At 55.3% G+C, this 21976-nt stretch overlaps 7 protein-coding genes across 7 annotated transcripts; 4 read left to right on the top strand and 3 right to left on the bottom strand.

The window, feature by feature from the left end:
• Positions 1–3949: 3949 nt before the first annotated feature.
• On the top strand, positions 3950–5887 carry EX895_006111 (uncharacterized protein; the record flags this gene model as incomplete). Its single annotated transcript, XM_029886703.1, has 2 exons — positions 3950–4128; positions 4219–5887. The coding sequence occupies 2 exons, from the start codon at positions 3950–3952 to the stop codon at positions 5885–5887; spliced, it is 1848 nt and encodes a 615-aa protein (XP_029737016.1).
• A 986-nt stretch (positions 5888–6873) lies between these two features.
• On the top strand, positions 6874–9150 carry EX895_006110 (uncharacterized protein; the record flags this gene model as incomplete). The annotated part of the gene is made up of 1 exon (XM_029886702.1): positions 6874–9150. The coding sequence occupies one exon, from the start codon at positions 6874–6876 to the stop codon at positions 9148–9150; it is 2277 nt and encodes a 758-aa protein (XP_029737015.1).
• Positions 9151–9426: 276 nt separating this feature from the next.
• On the bottom strand, positions 9427–10068 carry EX895_006109 (uncharacterized protein; the record flags this gene model as incomplete). The annotated part of the gene is made up of 1 exon (XM_029886701.1): positions 9427–10068. One exon carries the CDS (start codon positions 10066–10068, stop codon positions 9427–9429), a length of 642 nt encoding a protein of 213 aa, XP_029737014.1.
• A 488-nt stretch (positions 10069–10556) lies between these two features.
• Positions 10557–11300, top strand: EX895_006108 (uncharacterized protein; the record flags this gene model as incomplete). The annotated part of the gene is made up of 1 exon (XM_029886700.1): positions 10557–11300. One exon carries the CDS (start codon positions 10557–10559, stop codon positions 11298–11300), a length of 744 nt encoding a protein of 247 aa, XP_029737013.1.
• Positions 11301–11715: 415 nt separating this feature from the next.
• On the bottom strand, positions 11716–12645 carry EX895_006107 (uncharacterized protein; the record flags this gene model as incomplete). Its single annotated transcript, XM_029886699.1, has 1 exon — positions 11716–12645. The coding sequence occupies one exon, from the start codon at positions 12643–12645 to the stop codon at positions 11716–11718; it is 930 nt and encodes a 309-aa protein (XP_029737012.1).
• A 1456-nt stretch (positions 12646–14101) lies between these two features.
• Positions 14102–15366, bottom strand: EX895_006106 (uncharacterized protein; the record flags this gene model as incomplete). Its single annotated transcript, XM_029886698.1, has 2 exons — positions 14102–14516; positions 15317–15366. 2 exons carry the CDS (start codon positions 15364–15366, stop codon positions 14102–14104), a joined length of 465 nt encoding a protein of 154 aa, XP_029737011.1.
• Positions 15367–18327: 2961 nt separating this feature from the next.
• On the top strand, positions 18328–20274 carry EX895_006105 (uncharacterized protein; the record flags this gene model as incomplete). Its single annotated transcript, XM_029886697.1, has 1 exon — positions 18328–20274. The coding sequence occupies one exon, from the start codon at positions 18328–18330 to the stop codon at positions 20272–20274; it is 1947 nt and encodes a 648-aa protein (XP_029737010.1).
• Positions 20275–21976: the final 1702 nt, after the last annotated feature.

Genomic DNA, 21976 nt, shown 5'->3' with positions numbered 1-21976 from the left:
TGCTCGTCGCACTTCCGTCCGGGGGTATGCCTTTGATTCCGACGGAAGGTGATAGCTCGGTGCAGACCGCCCTGTGCTATGCAAACGCTTCCTGTATCTCTCTTCTAAAGCTGATTTGCCTACTTTAGTTCCTCAATACGAATGCGAACCGGACGACCATGGTTCTGCCTTCAACTCATTCGACACGTCTAAGCACCGCCAAGAGTACGACAGCATCTGCTCAGCTACGTCGGTGCAAAACGCGCCCACGGATTTGCTGATGTGAAGGAGGTGTGTAGTAGAAGACAAGGCCACCGTTCCTGAGCGGAAGCTGAATTTCAGCTCAGCTTGACTTCCGATTTCCGACGGGAACATTCAAGACACCGATGTCATCCTTGCTTGCTGTCGCCCCATTCTTATGGACTGCAGCCCACGACTCTGAATCTTGCACGGCCAAGATGGAAGAGAAGGGCTCATTGCTCAAAGGCAATGGTGTGCTCTTGGTCATGAGGGAGGGAGAGAGGCCTGACGCGGCCTAGCGCTGAGAACGGGTTGGCAAGTGACGACCATGGCAACTATCTCGGAACCAATGAAGCAATATTCGGCGTCGCCTTCCCTCGTCCCATGAGAGTCGCCGGAGAGTCTCGACGCCACTTCGACTCAAACAGATTACAGTAGTGTGAAGTAGTGGCTTGGCGCTCATAGCCCCCCGGTTCAAAGCTTATCGGATCGTCGACCATTTCGAAGAAAAAGGGACAATCACAGTTTCGGAAGTAGTGGCCTGATTCTTGCAGGCCAGCATGTTGCGGCTAGCTACAAGGTGTCTCGCATCCGGTAAACTCTCTTGTGCACGGAGGCATGGATGGTTGACCGAGGGGCAGCGTCGTCGCTTTGCCTCGCTTGGAAATCCTGCGTTAAAATAGCCCAAAAAACACATTGAAGGGGGACAAGCAAGGGTCGAGTGCATTGACTTGCATAGGGCGTGAAAGTTGCAAATCAATGATTGAAAACTAAGAAGAATTGGGAGAACAGCGATCCACGGACCATGCTTCAGATGGCTCCCTCGCTTCCAGCAGTCGATGTCGGAAAGGCGCTGTGGGGCCGGTGCCGTAGACATGGTTTATTTTATCTATACAAATTATGCAGGTTACTAGGACTCGGACTCTAACCGAAAATGTGAGAGTGGAGCTCCCAAAAAAAACCCCCAAAAGACGTCGGATGGATGCCAAGGATAAGGCGACGAGGCTGCAGATGCGACACGGTCAAGGGCAGGTCGCCTTGCCACTGTTCGCTTTGGCCACTCTTCGCGTGCTTTCAGAGAGCGATGTCGATGTCCTTTCTGCTCGCGCCGTTCCTTCTGTCTCGGCTCGGTCTCGTCTGGCTCGTGACCAAGATTTGCTAACGGTACAGTGAGACATCCATCTACGAGGGTCGGTTCCGAGACCATTCCACTGGCACAATACTATCGTTTCTAGAGGCTTAAAGTCCCTTCGGCCAGCGGCCACAGCGAGAGAAGCTTGACGAACGAAAACATGCCACAGGTCGTCTGGCTCGAGTTGCCGAAGGCCTTCCGCAGCAAGACAGGAAATCAATGTGCTAGTACGAGGTCGACCTCCTCGCCGTCTCGTGGATTGTCGCCTTGCATTGATGACTCCGGGGTGTCAGGAGGAATACGCTGGCACCTACACACACTCACCAAGAACTCCGACGACTTGGCAACTGTGCTATCCGTCATCCGATCGTTTTCAGCCTGCGTCTCCGTTCTGGGAGGAGACTGGCGACCTGTTGACCGGCAGCATGGGAATGAAGAACAAAGGCCTTACCCCATGTGACAGTGGTCTCAGCCTGCGCCTCGCCCCCTCTACCTTCTGTAGCTTACTGGAGGGATGAAGTTAGCTGCAATGAGAGCTTCTCGGATGATTCTGTTGATATCGGAGATCAGTATTTGATTGCGACGAGCAGCAACAGCAGCAGCGGCGAGTGATCCACAGCCATTCACAGGGCCTAGTCCCACTTTTTCTGGAGAGCGGCGTGTCCCCACCTCCCACCACCGTTTTCCACATGGTGAGTGCATTTACCGAACGCACACCCGGAAACTGAGCAAGACCGGACCAGCTGCGTGCAGATAGGTCCGGACTGCGAGCCTGTGCTTCGCTTTGCCTTTCTCTCGTGTAAGGCAGAACGAAAAACAAATAAAAAGGAAAATCTGTTTTTTAGGATCCAGCGCGCTTTCACGGCTGGGGCCAGGCGAGATAGACAAGATTTCTTTTTTCTCTTTTCTTCCTTTTGTTGGGATCAATCTTTCTCTCTCTTTTTCTTGCGCTGTTCCGGTCTGCTTCGGAACATCAAGATCAGCCCGGCTCGAGTTTACATTCATTCGACACTCGTTTGTTCTTTCATTCGTTCGGAACGGCTTCTTTGCATCGAGCAGGAACGAGAGAGTCTGGCTAATGGGAAAACATGGGCCACTGCAAAGGAAAGCGTGAATGGCAGGTCAAAGATATGCGGAATTTTTCCGGATCCCCCACGCCACAACCTCGCTTCGCCTAGACTTTCAACCCAGAAATCGCGCTCTTCGCCTTACCATCGTTCAGATACGAACCTGGCCATTTGCTGCAGCAAGCTTGAGACCGCCTCGCCTTGCCTTGCCTTGCCTTGCCTCGTCCATCTGCCTCTATACGCACGCACGCAGATCGCCGCGCAACAATCAGACGTGGACTCGCCACTTCTGCTGCCTCTTCATGCAATTTTCTTTTTATTTTGGACACGGTTCTGCATGATGCAGCTTCTATCTTTTCGTGTGTCTCTTTCGCTTGCCATTGTGCTCCCCCACCGACTCCTTCGGTTGCCGATATGCTGCTAGTCTCGCCTTACCTCGGCAGCCTCGGCCATTGTTTCGTTTGACCAGAGTTCGTCTTCTGCCAATTGGTCCCCGCAGAAAACGGGCAACATGGAGAATCTTTGCTCTGGTCCAGCGCATGTTTCAACAACGCGAACGGGCTGAGGGATCGCCCCCTCGAACAGCCGCTTTCACGGCAAACATTGCTCGTCATGACCAAGCGAGAAAGGAGGCTATCAATCCTGATGGACCGTTCCGGAAAGGAAAGAGTCGAAGGAGCTCAGCATAGATTTTCCGGTGCAGACTCTCAGCGTGGATGAGAGGTGCTTTTCCTCGTGCAAATGCGAGTGACGGAGTTATCTGTTGCCATCGTGCTCTTCGATTCGCATAATCGGTGTCTGAAAAGGTGCATGCTGCCTGTCCTATCACCTGTTGCGTCTTCAGCTTGGACTACTGTAACACTGTCGCCCGCAAGTCCAGCCAACCACTGGTAGACATACGCAGTGTATCCTGCGAGCCTTTATTTTTCACAGTGCGAGACAAACACTCCACGGAGCCTCGTCGTCGCACCACGTTCATGGATCGCTGTCGCTTTGGTGCACCCAGGTGACCGCACCATCTAGAGCATCAGGCCCCAGGGTTTTGTCAGTAGAAACCCTAGGGTCCGGTCTCAGCTCTGGCAACCCAGCAGTCGGACTCATCGGAATCCGTATGTGCTGAACGTTCCTCTCTTCAGACAACAGTATTTTCGAACGACCCTGTTCTGGAAGCCGAACGGTCGGAAAGGCTCTGAGAGCAGGTTGGTATATAGAGCCTCCGCTCCAAGTCGCATTCGCCACATTGTTCCCCTGGCCCCACCAATCTTGACCTCTCCGTCCACCTCTGTCCCTACGCCGCATCCTTTGCCCCTCGACCTGCGCCCAGACGACGACGATCACGCCAGCCCTTACGTCGACACCCGTCAGTACGCTAGATTGCTCATTTTCGCGTCCTTTCTACGCCTCTCGCCGTATGCCACAAACATCATAATCCAACCTCTTCGATTCTGTTGTCGGTCTCAACGCCCTCGCTTAGTCCCTCACAGCCTTGATCAGCGCGCCACCACAACTTTTACGCCAGGCTTGATTCGATATGATCTCGCCATACGACTCGACATATTCCTCTCGTCCAGCGCTGGCTCGCAAGCGCACCTCCGACAAAGTGCAAACCGAGCAGCCAGACATGGACCCTGCGTCACCCTCTGGTAGCCAAGATGGCAAAGGCAAGACGAGGGCACGCATCAACATGGCCTGCATCCACTGCCGCCACAGGTATGTTCCGTCGTCGAAGCCCATTAAGGGTTCTAGTCCTCTCTGTGCTTATACTGACACTCTTCGGTACCGATCTCCATGCTGTCACAGGAAAATCAAATGCGATGGTACACAGCCTGCCTGTGCTACCTGCGTGCGTCTGCGCAGGGAGTGCGAGTACGAACCCGTCACTGAGTATGAGAACCTCGTGTCTCGGGAACGCAAGCGACGAAATAAGGAGAAGAAGGCAGCACGCATGGCTTCGCTCGGCATCTTTGCTGGACAGTCGCCCCTGTCGATGTTGCACCCCGCCACAACGCTTGGTTTGCCATCAACACCGCTCGCGCACTATGGCGATCTTTCGCAGCAAAACATGACGCCAGGGTTCGTGTCGGTGTCGGACCCTCGCTCAGAGACCGCAAGCGTCGAGTCGCAATTTGGGCCACGCCGACGCCGCGGCATCTCTGATACGCAGGCAGCCACCATGCAGCACAGGCTCGGCCCGTTCACGTCTCCGCTGCCTGACGCCGCCTACCAGCATGCATCTGTCTCGCAACCACCCACACCTGCACAGGCCTATCGCTACTATCAGTCGCTGGCCGTCTCGCCGGCACAGGACCAACTGCACGCCGACTTCTTCTCTTTGTCAACACCGTTCGTGCCGCCCACCAGTTCAGGGCCTTTCTTCAGTTCTGTCCAATCCTCGCCCGCCATTGCTCATGCTCAACAGATGATGGCATCGCCTCAGATTGTTGACCTGATCGGACTCAGCTCGTCGACGTCGGTGCCTGAAGTGCCCTCTGGCTGCGCCAGCGCCACTGAGGCCGACTTCAACCTGGGCATGGTCGATATGTCGGGTGTACCGATGGTGGTGCCCACATCGGCGCACGTCCGACCAGTGGACCTTCCAGCGCCGCACGGACACTTTGACTTTGCCAGCATCCCTTTCCCCACGCAGGATACTTTCTCGTTGGAGCTTCCACTGGCTTCGTTGCGCAGACGCAGCTCGATCCATCTGCCCGTCGGCACTGCTGATGCCTTCAGGAGGCCATCGGTGGCAGAGGTAGCCACCGCTGCCCTCATGCAGCGAGTGGCGGTCAAGCGCGCCGAAAAGATCGACACAGACATCAAGCAGCTCGCCGACAACCTCTTGACTCCCGACGCTTCCGGTATTGTGGCCTGGAACGTCCACGTCCAGTCGCAACTACCTGCTTCCATGGCTTCGTGGAGTGGCTTCCAAACTACCGGCAAAATAGCACCTTCGCAGCCGGCCAGCAACTCGGAGTACGTTCCTGTGACGATGCCGACCAGCCGCTCCAACTCGGACGGGCTTTTGTCTCTCGATGCCCTCTCCCCACCTGCGCCGCTCATTACAGGTTTGGTCAAAGCCGAACCCGGCACCGAAGAGATCAGCGCAGCCTCCTCTTGCAGCGTGAGCTCGAGCACCGCCGATACCGCGTCGCTCACTGCCGAGGTGCCCATGTTGGATCCTTCGTACTTCCCCAACAACGATCTGTCGCGCGAGATGTCGCCCTTTGCTCTCTCACCGTCTTCGGGCAACAGCAGCAGTGGTATGCAGAGCTCCCTCTTGTCGCAGGGAGCTTGGTCGACGTCGCTGCCGTTGCTCTCGCCCGTCTCGGAACTCAACAACACTTTCCACAGCTTCAACGTGTTTTCCACCAACGCAGCAGCGGCGGCCACGACTAATCCCACACAGCAATTTAAAACTGAAGACGACTTGACCAGCATGCCTGGCTTTGCTTTCAATTCTACCTTTTAGCTTCGTCTCTTGCATAATCAACCACTGTTGTAGACCTACTTCCATGAAACCTCGCACATCGAGCCCAAGGGCCACATTTGTATTTGTACACGCCAGTCACGGAAAGAAGCAATCGTCCACTTTGACCCTCGCAGCCTATATGCCTTGAACGAACAGCGTGCAGCGATGAGGGTGCTCGATTTGTGATTGTCGAGTCGGGAGCAGGGGTATGAGTATGTTGCGAATCATTCCACGGAAGACAGCAGGCATTCCCTGACACCTTTCCCGTCTCGCACGAGACGCAGACTCGGCTTACGCGCGAGGCTTGCATGCAAGGCAAGTCGCTTGCCAGTGCGTCCTGCATGTGTGTGCGTGTGTTTCAGGTCCCTAAGTGTTGTTCTCTTCCTGAAAGCACACTATGGCCGAACCTCTTTTCCAAGCCTCGTGACAGAAGTGGCATGTCGGAAGGCCCGCTCCTCGAATGTGATTTGCCCAAACTAACCCGCACTAGCGCTACGCCATTTCCAGCCCCCTGTTTGGTCACACCTGAACCGTGGCGTGGGACAATCGAGAAGACATGTCCGAATGTACGCAGGGATGAGTGATGTGGGAGGCAGAGGTGGACTGATGTGTGATACAGAGGGGGCAATTGATCTTAAAAACGCTCCTTGATCTCGAAACATTCGGAATCGCTTGCAGGCGCGGTGTGTGGTCTGCACTTGGGCCCTCGCAGCTTTCCGCTGCTGCTGCTGCATGGAGCTCAGCCTCGTGCAGGAGCAAGTCACACAGTGTGGAGATGTGAGCCGGTCAAGCTTACTTGTCATCCTTCAAGTTACACTCTTAAGGGGTGTCGGGAGTTTGAGTCGCTCCTTGTCTTCCCACTCACCACCACAGCCTGTCCAGCTCAAGCACCATCGACTCCCGCGGCAACTGAAACACTCCCCCAGCGCTCGTTCGAAGGCTAGAAAGCCTTGTGCAGCTGAAACTCACACTCTGGTCGAGGCCAGATGTCCAACATGGCAGTGGCAGACAAGGAGAATTGCCGTGCGGCCTCTGAAGGCGATCCTGCTCCAAAGCGACCATTAGCTTCTCCTTTCAACGACAGCTCTTCTGCGACAAGTTCGGCGAGAGCTCCTCTAACGCCTGTCTCCCTCGCATTTCCAGCAGAGGATCCGGAGGAAGATCGCGATGTCCTCGCAAGCGATGGCAAGACGCTGCGCAAAAAACGATCCGCGCTCTTTTACCCATCTGCCAGCCTGGCTGCCAAATCGAACCAGCAGCCCTTTTCTCGCAGCGCCGCCAAGAGAGACTCAATCATGGCCTTAGGTAGCATCGGATACCTTCAGCACCTGTACACGAAGCAAGGCATTGCCAATCGAAATCGCCCTATGACGAAAGGTGCCATGACACTGGCTATCGGACCTGCTGGAGAAGCCATGCTTTCAAGCAACACAGGCTCGTCGAACGAAGAGGTGTTCTCAAATTCGGCTACAAGTAGATCGCCAACATCGAGCCACACGATTGAGGAGGACGAAGAGCTTGAGCAGCTTTTCCTGCCACCAAGCCCAAAGGCAGGCAGCTACGCACGGCCGAAGTATCTCGATGTCGCTAGACCCTTGCAGGCGGACACACACGCGCTATGGGCGCAATTGATCGCTGACCTGGATCGTCTCTCCCGTGCATGGGACCTCGACGAATGGATTGCGCAAAGCACAGTGACACACACTATCAACCAGCTATTGTCTGCAAAGCCGAAGATTTCGGCTCAGACGTCCCCGTCGTGCTCGATAGTTCCCCTCGAGCTTATCAATGTCACGACTAAAGCGATCCGATCGGTGCGAAGCTACGTCCTTGCCCTGCCTCGACGCTCCCAAGTTCTCACCACATTCGAGCCGAGTCGAAAAGACCGGTTCAAACGCCAGTCCAGTTTCAGCGGTGTCCCTCGTTCCGGCGAGATCGGCACACCTGTCGCAACAAGGACAAGTGAGGTCTTTCATCGTGACTCGATCCTTGGCTACGGCTCTGGGCGTGAGGTGCGCTCTTCCTTGCCTGTGACCGCGCCGTCCCTTGGAAGGCGTCGCTCGGACACACAAGGCGAGGACGAGGATCACCTTGGAATCCTTCGAAAAGCCGCGCTCGAGATGCTATCGGCGTTGAAAGAGATGGAAGAGAAGAGTCGGATAGCGGACATTGACGTCAGCAGCGGTGAAACGAATCAGAACGTTGCAGCCGTGCCGACAGCAGATAAAGCAGACGACAGGATTTCAGCAACAACTGCCTCTGATCCAGTGGAGTCCATGACCGCTTTCGAGGATCCTACACCTGGTGCTGGGTATCTCTACCGATCCGATATGCTGCTCTCTGACTTTGATGCAGAGCGCAAGATCTTGCAAGATTGGCTGGGGACAGTGGATAGAATCATAGCCGCGACCAGCGCGCCAACCATCCACATCGATTTGGCCGACACTTGCTCTTCGTCAGGAGCATCGCAAAACTGGATGACGCCTGATGTCAGCACGGCCGAGCGTGTATCTAGCTTTTTGATCGACCACTGCGAGTGCGGCGTCGGTTCGAAGTCCACATCGCGACTGGACCGCCTGCTTGCGGCTCACAACGACATGGACGGACTTCTGCCGCTTCTTTCTGACGGCTACCTGCTCTGCCGAGCTTTCAACGAAGCGGTGCGCAGATCCGAAAAGCCTTGGGGTTACATTTCGCCTCACGAAATGCACGATCTAGAGGCAGAGGAAGCGACCTTGCTTCAAAAGGAGATGCTTCGAGCCAAGCAAGCACAAGAGGACGACGCAATCAAGTTCCAAACGCGAACAAATCGCAAGAGCGTCAGTGAAGATGCATCTAATTCAGACGAGGGCGGGAGCGCAGTCGAAAAGACTGAACCCGAGCCGCCGACCAATCGACCAGGCTGGACTTTCCGTAAGAGCGAGAACCTTCGATATTGGGCAGCAGCGCTTAAGCTACGCCACCACATACAGACGACAGCGACAAAAGCCAGCCCCGCCAAAGCCAGCAACCCCGGTCAAACATATGGAAGCCTCGGTTTGGGAAAGCTCGCACTGCACGCGCCCAGGGCAGCATCGGAATCACAAGCGGCCGCCACTGCCTCCTCGTCCAATTCCCGGCGCGGCTCGTCGAGTAGTTCGAGCTTCAAAATTGACTTTGATCCTGCCAAAGTGGCACGAAAGGAAACTGGGTGGCAGGAGATGCTCACTACACTGCTCGTTGCTTGGATCGACGCTGTAGCCCAAGAGCGAACTCAATCGTAGGTGCTATGTTGCCCAATCGTCCTCAAACGGGCTTCGAAGCCACTTCTTCCATTGCTGTGTATTGCACCCTTTTATTGCTTTACATTGTTCAACGAGCGACGCCAAGCCAGACCAGATGTTTGCAGATGGGGGACGATGTCGTGCTAGTGTAGACGATCGGTATCGCTCGTGAGTCTAAGTCGAGTTGCTGAAAGTGCTTGCGGAGGAAGTTCCGCATTGAATTACCGAAGAGGTGTATATCCACAAAGTACGACCACAGAACACACTTCCATCGGCTTACTTATCCTTCTTGGCCTCGACTAACTCCTTGGCCTGCTGCTTGCGCCTCTTTTCCGCGTCAATAGCCTCCTGTCTCTCCAGATACCATTCGCTGATCTGCAGGACAAGAACACCTGTGAGCAGGACAATGCAGATAGTGTTGCTAGCGCTGATGATGCGGATGGCGGCAACCCTCTCATCCTGGGTCATGGCGCCCTCGGGCGGCTTGAAGGTGCTTTCACCCTTATTGTAGGCCTCCAACTGCGACTGGCGCTGGGTAGCGATGGCCGAGTTCCACACGAGCTTCTCGTTTGTCGGGTCCGCGATGAGGCGCAGATTGGGCACGGATACGCCGAGATACATGCAGATGGCACCGACAAACAACGCGAGGGAGCCACCGTCAAAGTACTTGGCCATCTCGTTCCATCGGTGCAGCTTGGCAATAAGTCCGATGACACCGAGTCCCATCATGCCGTGCAGCAGTGCGGAGACGGCGAGAGGTGCGTGGTAGAGCGAGAGGTAGAAACGCTCCGCTGCTTCGACAGAGCTGTCGGCCAGATTGGAGAAGTAGAGTAGAGGGAAATCGTAGATCGATGCGATAAAGATTACGCCGAACAGGAACGAGGTGGATGATATAACGAAGCCACTGCGAAAACCCATTTTGAACGAAGGCCGGCGAGGTAGAGATGAGGTTGGTGGAAGGGTCGGTGATGATGGAGGCAAGAGCGGAAGAACGAGTGCACAGATAGATTGCGAGAAGAAAACGGGGTCCAATCACATTGACGTTTTGCAGACGCAAAAGTGGAAGTAAGAGAGAGCACGGGGGGCGCACGGGCACGCCAGCTCGACCTTTTCGCCTCTCTTCTCCACTTAGACATTCAGGGTCGATCCACAAAACTCGTTCTTTAACCCTTCTCGTCACCACCACGTGTGCATACTCGACTCCCAGCACACGACACGACAACACTTTGCTCGAGCACAAGTCGCAACCGAATCGGACGCACGGCGAGGAAGTCGTCACCTGCATCTGACCGCATCGATAGCGTCCGTTCTAGCAGGATCCCAACGAGAGCGCACTTCTTCTCAACGAGCTGCACAGGGACAGCAGCGCTTGGCACCCCACACACATACTCACGCTCATCGCAACGATGACAATACGAGCAGCACTCATCGTGAACAACCACGGTAAACCCCGTCTGACCAAGTTCTACACCCAACTGCCCGCCTCCCGCCAACAAGCGCTGATCAAAGAGATCTTCCGCCTAGTCTCCAAGCGGCCCGATGGCGTGTGCAACTTTCTCGACGCAACCGAGCTCACTGCGCTCCTCCCGCCTCCCGCCGACGCCGTCCGCTTCACCTCCCCGCTCAGTCGAAAGCACGGCGAAAAGGACCCCGTCGCGTCAACCTCGTCGCTGCACGAGCAGGACCAGCTGCGCGTCATCTACCGCCACTACGCCACGCTGTACTTTGTCTTTGTTGTCGACTCGAGCGAGTCCGAGCTGGGCATCCTCGACCTGATTCAGGTGTTCGTCGAGAGCTTGGATCGGTGTTTCGAAAACGTGTGCGAGTTGGACTTGATTTTCCACTTTGACGAAGTGCACGCAATCCTGAACGAGGTCATTCAGGGCGGACTGGTGGTCGAGACGAACATCAACGAAATCGTGACGGCGGCTCAGGCGACATCGAGAGCGCGCAAGGCGAGCGTTGCTCAAGCGGGCGGTGTCGCAGCGGGAGCAGGAGCGGGCCTGGCCAGCTTGAACCCAGCCTCGTTGAATCTGTCCCTTCCGGGCACAGCCGGCAGCTCAATACCCTGGCCAAGAGGCACGTTCATGGTCGATGCCATTTCAAACCTCGGCAATCAGTATCTCGGTCGCTCTACCGGTCGTCGGTAATCGCATCCAAGCCCCACAAAAGGGCTCTAGGCTCACTGCCGCTTTACCATTGTACTTTTACCCCTCGCTCGTCGCTTGACGATTTTACACTTGTGGCGTCTGCGTACTGACTGAAGTGACCGCCTCTGGGAAGCGTTCTGAGGCGTGCAATACCTGGCTGACGAGACCGGATGGATGTGGGACAATGACCAAAAGATGACTGACATTTTGTACTAAGAAGGGAAAATCATACATGGATTGCGATGGTGCGCGGTATTAGCACGAGATGAGGGAGATCAAGACGAAGAAGTGTCGTTCTTTGCCATGATCTGGGCTGCGGTTGACGACAGTGCGATCTGCAGGGGCAAGTGGATATGCATCTACGATGGTAGGATGATCGGTGCAAGATTGACGTTGGTGCTGCAAGCGAAGCGTCTTAGACGGACGCCTTGGCCTGCTCGTTAAGGAAGAAACGGAATCCTTCGTACGAGAGCCAGCAAAGCGCGTTGGACGGCATGAACGTCAGAACCCTAGGCGAGAGACCTCGTGCGAACCCCTTCATTCCTTCCCTTGCGTGGATGATCTTGAAAGCCTCAAACATGCCCGAGGCGTTTCGAATCTGTCCGTCGGTGCTGCTGCCTCGTGTCTGCAAGAGCGTCTTGGCCACATCGAGCGGGTTGGTCACCGCTGCTGCTACGGCACCCGAGAATGCACCTGCCGAAACGTGCGTCAATGGCGAGTAGCTCTCCCCCGGGTTGAGCGCCTTCTTGGCCCACTCGTACACCGAGAATTGCACGGCGGTGAAGGGCACCGTCATGGTGAGCGTCGTCGGGTACGAGACGTAGAACGCACGCAGACCTTCCTGCTTGTACACCGTAGAGGCGCACTGCAGGACGGTGCGGTGCTGCGAGCCATGCATCTGCATGCGCTGCTTGATCACATCGAAGGGGTTCATGAACGCATCGGCGGCGACAGTGGCGGATGCGCCGGCGAAGGCTGTACTGGCAAACTGGTGTCCTTCGCGATTCCCGCCCGTCGCCTCCTTGACTGTTTCGTAGGTGCCAAAGTAGACTGCGTGCGCTGGACCGGCGCCCATGATGACACTGGCAACACCACGCCACAGCGTACGCATGCCTTCCAAGCTGCTGATCCGGTTGAACGCCTGTAACACGCCTGTGTACGTGGCGGCGGGTGTCGCGGAGAGCACCTGCATGCGCGTGCGGATCACATCGACAGGATACATGGCGGCATGCTCGCTGATACCTGCCAGCGAACCGGCAATCATGTTGATGTGCAGTGGCACGTTGTCGCCGAGCCCCTCATAGTCGACCTCCTCCTCTACTGCTGGAACCGCTCGGTCGCTCATTTTTCGCAAAGACGGCGCCGGGGTTGAAGATTGCTGGATGGATGTGTACGTCAAGCTATGCGATGTGTCTGTTTCGCTGCTTTTGCTGTTGTGCGATGCTGAAAAGTCTTCAAATACGGTCTGCTGTGCTGAGGCCGACGGAAGCCTACAGTCGGTGTGAGGTACCGCTCGCGAGAAGGCTATTTGGCCGGTGTTGCCGCTGCGATGCGACCTTTCGGTGCTTGAATCGAGTAAGAACGACGTCGTTGAGCGAGCGCTGTGCCACGGTGAAGATACCAAGAGAACCTGGATGGTTTGATCGAGAGAATAGGACGAGGTGCAATCGCCGGTTGTTCTTGCGTTTTCACCGAATAGGATCTGGTAGATAGCCTCGACTTGGCTTTTTTGAGTGCGAATCCAGGTGGATCGTCGGATGGACTGATAGCGTTTTGAGGAGATAGACGACAGTGACGACAGTGACGACGACGACGAGAGTGGAGCTCGAAGAAGTTCAAAACCTGACGAATCACAGATGGTTGTCAACGGTTGTGAAGCCGGTGAATCCCGTTTTCTGCGTTTTTCGGGTGACTCTGTCGGCTGCGCCGCTGCGTCTTTTTTCGATTTTTTTTTTCCTTTTTCAGAAGAAGTCCTAGAAGCGAGGTAGTATCCTGCTGCGCCAAGCAGAAATTGAATATCAAGACACAGAGCGCACAGAAGCTTGCGTAACTGCTGAAATTAATCGCAGATTTAATCAGAATCGATGATCCATTCTCGAGTGTCATTTCGCGACTTTGTGAACGCGACGCCCTGGGCTGAGACAAAGAATGAATGCTATTCTCGCCGCCAGAGTCGAACTAGCAGAGAAAAAAAAGGAGCAGATAGACGCATTCGAAGGCCGGACAAGCGCTAATCTGATCTAGACCAATCAAGCTTGGCCGTTCCGGGATCTTTGGGTGACAATTTGCCCTGTAGCAGGGCTCTCTCTCAGTTCGCCCTCGGATCAGCTTTACCGGTTGTACGCCTTGCTAGCACAAAGCCAACCCAACGAGCGAAAACGACTGCGCGGAGTGCAGCGCCGGCCTCCGTCGGGGGGATTCGCGGAAGCCGCCGCCTCAATTGCAATCCTGACCACGAGCGAAGTCCTTGGCGATAGGAAGGCATCGTCAGTGCAAGAACACACACCAGCATCGATTCGAGATCCTGGCACAAGGCCAATCAGTTGAGATTTTTGGTAGGGGGAGAATGATGAGCATGGATGGTACGGCAACGTCGACGGACGGCATCCGACGACGCTTCTAGACCGCACAAGAAGCTATGAAGATCCCACTGGACAGCCCCCTTACTGTCCAGCAAGGCGAATGACATGAAAGAGACTGGGAAATGTTACAACACCATGATGATGGAAGAGTGATGGACTGGAAGGAATGCTGCGAGAATATCAAAGGAGAAGCGAGAAACACCGAGGTGGCACATCCGTTTACTTCTTCTTGTTGGCAACAGTGCGACCGCGGCGACCGGTGGTCTTGGTGTGCTGACCACGGACACGCAGACCGAGGTAGTGACGGATACCACGGTGGGCCTTGATCTTCTTCAAGCGCTCCAGGTCATCACGCAGCTTCGAGTCAATGTTGTTCGACAGGAGCTGGCTGCTCTTGCCGTCGACAATGTCGCGCTGCCTGTTGAGGAACCACGAAGGGATCTTGAACTCGGCAGGGTTCTGCAGGATGGTAACGATGCGCTCAAGCTCGTCCGAGTTGAGCTCACCGGCACGCTTGCCAAGGTCGATATCGGCCTTCTTGCAAACAATGTTGGCGTATCGGCGGCCAACACCCTTGATCTGGGTCAGGGCGTACTGGACCTTGATCTTGCCGTCAACGTTGGTGTTGAGCAGACTGTGAGAAGAGACGATGGGAAGAGGAAACGATCAGTATGCAGTTCAGAACGTAATATTAGGTTCGACGGAATCGGCGAGCAGCTCGATGATCAACGTAGGTGGGCGCAGATGGAGGACTAAAAAGCAGCAGGGTGATTGGTCGGCAGAATGCATCGATGGAATGAGTCGCATGACATGGAAAGGGCGAGATTTGGGTATCATGTCGACGTCTTAGTAATCCTGTACTGGTTGTATAGGCGGAGGGTTCGCAGAGTCGACAAGAGTCTGACCGTACAGGTCGTTCGATCAAAGTAGGTCCGCAGCATTCCACCTACGAATGACCCGAGACCTCCTATGTCTTCTTCCGGCCAGCGGCAGGTCAAAGAACTGCGCCTCCTGTGCGGCAACACCACCGTCAACCCTGGACACTTGAGATCCGGAAAATATACTCTTGTCCCGAGTTGCAATCTTCCCTTCTCAACGATGACAAACGAACAAGATCCTTCTGCTGTCATCAGCAATCTGCCAAGCTTTTCTAGTACCCAAGCCATCCCTCGAATCAATCTCGTGGGGACGTTGACTCCCCATCCCTGATCTATAATGACCACCTCCAATGCGCTTCTCGGTTGCTGCAAATGCTCTGACTGACACGACGATGCTGGAGATATGCGAGTCCTGCTATGCGAACGGATGCTTATGCTGTATATGCTGCTGCGTTGCTTTTCGTTCATCCATACCCTGCTTGCTGAACGTGGCTGTGTTGTTCTGCTATGCTGATCATCGGGACTGCTACCTATACCGTCGCTGTTGGATGCTCACCGCAAGATGAAGGCGAAGTTCTGCGACGGGTCGGGGGGAACGAGAGACATGTTGGGCGATATGTGGTGATAGTCTTGATGGTGACGAGAAGCGTGAGGGATAGAGGCAACAAGAAGGTCACCACTCGCACTCTACGACCCGCACTCGATTCGACTGGCCAGTCACACTTCACGGTCTGCAGCACACTCTCTTGGATTTTGGACTGGTCTGCAGGCCCTTGTCTCTCTGGCTAGCTTCAGATCGCTGTCTGCAACCACTCGATCCAATCCTTCGGTGCTGTGAACCTCACCCCTTACCCTTGAAGGTACCGTCTAGAAGCCTGAGCTACGCCGGGTATCACGTGTGATGGAGGGATCAGAGAATTTTTCGGACAAAAGATGCGCAGATCAGACTTCAAGCGTGGGAATTTTTAGTTTTCGCGGGTCCGAACTACCTACTCAATTTTCATCGACTCTGGCCTCTACATTGGAGAGCTCTAACAATCGTATCTCAGGATCCCGATCTCTTCGAAGCGGATGGATTCCGCTCGGGCCTCCACGCGAGAGCACCTTGTCTGGCTGAGTCGGTCAAGTGCGACTGCGCTTATAATCCACAGGTCGGCGGCGCCTCTTCCTTGTGCTCCTCATCCATCTTCGTAAGTACCGCCGTGGCCCCTACCTTCTGTTCTTTGCTCTCTCCAGCCTCTCCAAGTTATCATCGCACCTCTGTTTTATACAATATGTCATTTCGCCGGCTGGAGATGTTACACGCGCTTTATCAATGCAACAGACGCTGACCATTCGATTGTTTTACTTGCCCCCTCTCTTCTGCAACGCTCGCGCATCCACACAGTGAGGCAGGCGCTTCATCCAGTGAGGTCTATACCGAGGAGAAGCTTATTGCTGATTGCAAATTACCTATATTGCACGTCCTTGCTGTCACTATGACGGCCTGGCAATTTTTGGCACCCATTTCTTCTCTTCTTCCGCCGTCTCGACACTGCCTTCCGACCGTTGCGATCAATGCTCAAAGCTCTCGATGGCGTCGCGTCGGATGTGTTTGTCTCAGGATCGGTCAGGGCGAAGCAGAAGCACAATTCCGTTGCATGTTCGCAATCGACCCTTTCTCAGTAAATACAAACAACATCTTACGTCACGTTTCTGGACCGTGTACCACTCTTTGAGCGATGAGGAGGTTCACAGCAGACTTGCCTAGAGCAACACTTTGCGGAAGGTCTTGCGTGAGCTCGCGGACGGATGGAAGCGTCTCTCGCAGATCGCTTCAAGAAGAACAACGAGAAAAGCAAGCGGGAATTTTGGGAGGAAGTGGCCCTTCAAACTCGAATTTTGAGAGAGCGAGTGAGGAAAGCACATGCGTCACCGTGTTGGCTTGAATATTGGCAGCAGCCGATCCGAATTGCTGTACAGACCGGTTGGCTGGGGGCAGGGAGAGTATATATGTCTCACTGGCTCGGCATCCTTCTATCTGGACCTCATACTTGTAAGTTTTCACCACCCCGCCCCTTAACTGGCTCCACCTCCGACGAGGGCTTCACAGCGTTACACACATCGACGCCACTTACTTGCCGCGGGTTCGCCATCCAGCACAGCTTGCTAGTGTCGTTGTTGCGTTCCTATGCTGCGAGGTCCTTGGTTCGAGAGCGCTCGCCCAATCTAAAGCCAGCTGCAGATCACTGACTCTTGAACCTGTCTGCATCGCTTTGCTTCTTCTCTCCTCGCATTTGTGACCGACATCTATCTCGACCGTTCCATAGACCTTGGCATTTCCACTCTCGCTCAAGCATGGGGGCTGGAGAGAGGGGGTCGGTGGGCTTGCACGGCCACCCGATTTGTCCTACCGCCGACGTCCTCCCGCCTCTCTCCTCTGGGGGGAGGCTTGCCCGAATCTTGGAACTGGAGAAGATCTCTTCGGGGGTCTTCTCCTCCCTCTTTTCGACTGCGCTGATTATGTAAGCCTGATGTAATGCAAGGACGTCCAACAGCGCTCCAATTTCACGCGGAAAATGCAGCCGACGGGTTGGCTTCTTTGTGGGGTAGGATCTTTAGTTGTTTTTCATTCGACTCGCTTGCACTCTGAACGCTCTTCTCATGCTTACATTGACGTTAGTGTCTGTCGGGCAATGTTCACACACACTGTGAATGGGGGCTGTTCCAAGGGCGATGGCGTACTCCCATTCACCCAAGAAGTGAGAAGACCTTTGCTCGGGACGAGGAGCCGTTCAAGCAAGATCGACGTTGGTTCGCGATGCGCGGTGTGTGCCTGACTCGAGTGTTCGTCGTGGGTTGAGAGCGGAGAGGACGGCTTCAAGAGAGGCTTGGACCTTCAGACACTCTGCCAAGACGATGGGAACGAGCGGTTGAAAGACTCTAATTTTTGGGGCTTCCTGCAGCTCGTCCGCTGCGTCCCTGTTTCTGGTTGCTCTGTTTGCTCGGCGTGAAACGCGGGTCAATGACGCGTGGGAGCTGAAAAAAGCGCCAAACGTCAATGAGCGGGGTTGGCGCTCGTAACTCAGAGATGGCAAAGTCAGGCGCGACAAACGACAACAACGGCAGAAGGAGTAGAGAGTTGGTGGCACGTCCTCTTTCTCTTCATCAGGCTAGATTTTAACCGATAATTTCGAATCGCCGCTTCCAAAGGAGTGTCGCATGCACGCCGCCTCTTTCAAAGCAAATGCCATAACCTGTGCGCATCGTGCATTGCAAACGATGACGCCCGTGCTTCCAGTTCTCCAGCCTCCCGGACCTGCTACGACGAAGCCCGCCGGTCGCCAGCTCTTCCTTCTTCTCAACCATCAACCTGTCTTGTTTTGCGATCCAACGCTTTCGCCACTCGCCTCGACCAAAAATCGGCCGGTGACTGGCGCGCATCCTCGACGAACAAGGGCCTCGATTACCGCTCAACCCGTGCCGCTCCGTATCGATCCGTCAAAGACCACACCTCGCACTGTTCCCGTCTCAGGCTCGGTTCGCAACACAAGGCTAGGCCATCACAACTGTTGAACACCTTTCACCATGACGGCTGCGGGCTCACATGGACAAGGCGATCACCGCAGCTTGGACAGCTCCGAGAAGCCAATCGAATCTTCGTCAGGAGGCGGACCACAACGTCGCAAACCGCATGGCATCCGATTGCCGCAGATGACGAAAGTGAATCACGATCAAGACGACTCGGACAGCGACTCTGCCGATGAGTTCGCACGATGGCAAGCCAGCTCGGGGCCGACCACACCCAACATCTCCGAGACGGCAGCACAGCTACGACGCAGTCTCAGCGTGACTGCCCTGCAAGAACTCGCACACACGCCAAGAAGCCAGATCCGCAAGTCGGCCGTCAACAAGGTGTGGCGCCCGCAGGACGAAGTCGCTCGCATCCCCAGTGACTGGGAGAGGTTAGCCGTTCACGTTGCAAGAGGCGGTCTCCGGGCCGGCAATCTTGCTTTCGCGCTAAGAGCCACGCTGATGCTCGTGCTCGAACTGGTCAAGTCGATGCGCACCCGCAAGTTCAAAGGCAGCGCATATGGCATTGCGCTCTTCGGACCACGCAACTTTCGCTTTGCAGCCATGTTTGCCATCTGGGCGTCGCTCTACAAGGCAGTGCACAATGCGCTGCGTTTGATGACTCCACCCCCCGTCAAGAGGTCGCGATCGCGCTCCGCTTCCGCCGCAAAGACCGCCACGTTCACCATCGAAAAGGACGGCAACGCCTCGCCCGACGAGATCACCAGCGGAACAGCCACACCCCGTTCTGGCCGGGCCGCTCTGGAGGGTAAGTCGCCCGAGGAAAAGGCAAAGGAGAAGGCGAAACAGAAGCGACGTGCCTTTATGCCGGATCCACGCTCCAAGGTGTGGCATGCCTATGTCGCCGGCGCTGTCTCTGCGTTGGGTCTATTGGTCGAGAGCCCGAGCAACCGGATTACCTTGGCTCAACAGCTCTTCGTTCGAGGCCTCGAAGGCTCGTACAATGTAGCGCACGAGCGAGGCTTGGTTAACATTCCGTACGGAGCTGTCATCACATTTGGTCTTGCGTGCGGTCAGATTATGTGGGCGTGGCTCGAAGCACCCGACTCGCTGCCAAAGGGGTACAGGAACTGGATCACAAGTGCCTCGCACGTCGCTCCGCGCGTGACAGACATTTATCGGGACATCAGGTTCAAGGGCGAGGCGGACGCAGACTTTGCACTCAAGTGGTTCCCCGATGGCAAGATTCCAGAGCCCATCTCTCTCAGTCCGCTTCGCTATCCAGACGTCGCGCCCAATTCATTCAACCGTCGCGGCATCAAGGGCAAGAACGTGCGCAAGATCGTCGAGTGGATGGATCGCACACGCAAGGGCGACTGCGGCAGCGTGGTCGACTGTGCGCTCGTCCACCCGTGGGAGCCCAACCATTGGCGCAGCCCCATTGACCGCTTCATCGAGGTGACGCGCTGGATTCTACCCGTCTACCTTACACTTCACTTTGTGCCTGCCATCTTCCTGCGTCCCGGCAAATTCCTCAAGAACCCGCTCGATGCGACGCTGCGTTCGCTGAGGGGCTCGGTGCGCTCGTCGTCGTTCCTGGGCGTGTTCGTCATCATCTTCCAGACGCTCTTCTGCGCACAGCATTCGCTGTACAATTTCATCCAGGCGAGTGAGACGCTGAGGCAGTACGTGCCTAAGTGGTTTACGCGCATGCTTATCAGCAGCTGGGTCAAGTGGGTCACGGGCTTTGCGACGTGCCTGTCGCTGTTTGTCGACGATTCGAGGCGTCGCGCCGAGCTGGCCGCGTACGTGCTGCCAAAGGGTATGGAAAGCGCCTGGTCGGTGCTGAGGAAGAAGTCCTATGTTCCGTTCGTGCCCGGTGGCGACCTGTTGCTCACAACGGCGGGCATGTCGCTCGTGATGGGAACGTACGCTCAGAACCCAGAACACCTTTCTGGGCTTGTTCGCCGAATCGTATATCAGTTTGTTGGCCGCAATTAGATCTCACCATAGACCTGGACATTGACGCTCAATCAAGACAATCTTTCTGCCATCTCGGTGTTTGACCGGGGTGCATACCCGCTGGGGAAGCGGATATTTCCATCCCAGCCTGAGTTTTTAAGAAGAAGGAAGATGCTCCGGAGGCTCACTCACGGCCTTGCGTCCGGCCCAATAGCGGAACTGCCGACTATGCTGATAAGCGGGACTTTACTTTAGCAAGCTGGAAACTTTGAAGAGGACGAAGACCCTAGAAGTCGGGCCGACCTCCCCAACACCTCCAACACGTGAAGCTGAGTAGATGGCGAGGAAGAACAAGCGGGCAGATCCGTTCTCTCTCCGGGGTCAGCAGGTAGGCACGACATGAGGCGCTGCCTGAGCGGATAGCGGACGTGAAAGGAGAGTCTGGTTGGTTGGATCGTCACAATGAGGGTGTTAGCCTGCATGCGGGGTGCATGAACGGGAGAAATCGGGTGCCAATGCGTTTTCAAAGACCTGCTCCGCACCTGCTGTCATACCCTCGGATCCCCTCTCGTTCAGGCTGTCCGGAAATGCAGCATCCGAGGAAGCCACTAAAGCCGAGTGCTGTCAAAGTTGGGTGTACTTGTTCCCGAAGTGCGGGGGATGATGCAAAGTTGCCTGTGAGGGTAGACCAAAGATGGTGGAGCAAATAGTTGGAGTGCACTGTTGGACGTTGCTGTCCTCGCTCATGACTGCCGTTCATTCCCTTCCGACTGTTCCTCTGCTGACACCAACCCTTGATCTCACATTCTAAAACTTCGTTTTCGCGGAAGAGGTGTCGGCAATCTCTTTCGATTGTGATCGCGTGCGCAGCGGCAAGCTGAGAGCAAGATCTCAAAACCTAAATCACCGAGACGTCACTTTCGTAGTGGGCCGATCGATAACCGGCAAGACAGCGAGACAACTTTTTTGGTGGTCTTCTCCTTCTTGCAAGCTTCATCTTTGTGATGTAACCTCGTCGACGGCTGAATACTCGATTGATTCGTTATCAGTGATGTCTAGAAGTCAGATCGGATCTTCCGAAGCCTTGCCGCCTCGCCTCCGACGGGGAAAGATACCTCCTCTTTCGCCCTATCCGATTCGAGTTGCAACACACACGATCTACGCATGATTTGAAATTCGCACGAAGACATCGCTCGACAAGCTCGTTGGTTTTTGCTCGTCGAGGCACTGAGATAAAGACAGCGATGAGTGACAGACTCGCACTTCGCTTTGTGAGTGTCGATCGCCTTCTTCGAAAGCGAACAAGCAAACTTGGCGTCTCTTGATCAGTCCACGCGGGTCCAGACAACCCAATCACCGGCAGCAGCCAAGAAAGCAAACAGAGTAGAAAAGGTGAGTTTTTGTGATTTTCGGCCTTGCCAGGAGATGGACTTACCGTGCTTTCAGCGGCACCTGCACGGCCACTTGATACCTGCAGCTGCGATCGCCCGCTCGCTTGCTTTCGCAAAATGCGTCCGTGCACTGAAGATCGAGCCGTGAAAGTAAAATCACTGTCTCCACTTCACGCTCGCTCTTCCTGAAGCCAAGACCGGTCTGGAGGGTGCGGCTTCCCACGATCGTCTTTTCCTTATCTGTCTGTCGTCTCCCCTCATGGGGCCTTGCTCGCTTGTCAGTCGCTGCTGTCAAGCAGAAAGCCGTCTATGTCATTCTTTTCAACCCAAAAAGGGCAGATGAGAGAGAG

This window comes from Sporisorium graminicola, chromosome SGRAM_8, assembly GCF_005498985.1.
Source record: "Sporisorium graminicola strain CBS 10092 chromosome SGRAM_8, whole genome shotgun sequence".
In the NCBI taxonomy this organism is placed as follows: Eukaryota; Fungi; Basidiomycota; class Ustilaginomycetes; order Ustilaginales; family Ustilaginaceae; genus Sporisorium; species Sporisorium graminicola.
Note: the sequence above shows the minus strand (reverse complement) of the source record. Positions and strands in the feature narration are given on the sequence as shown.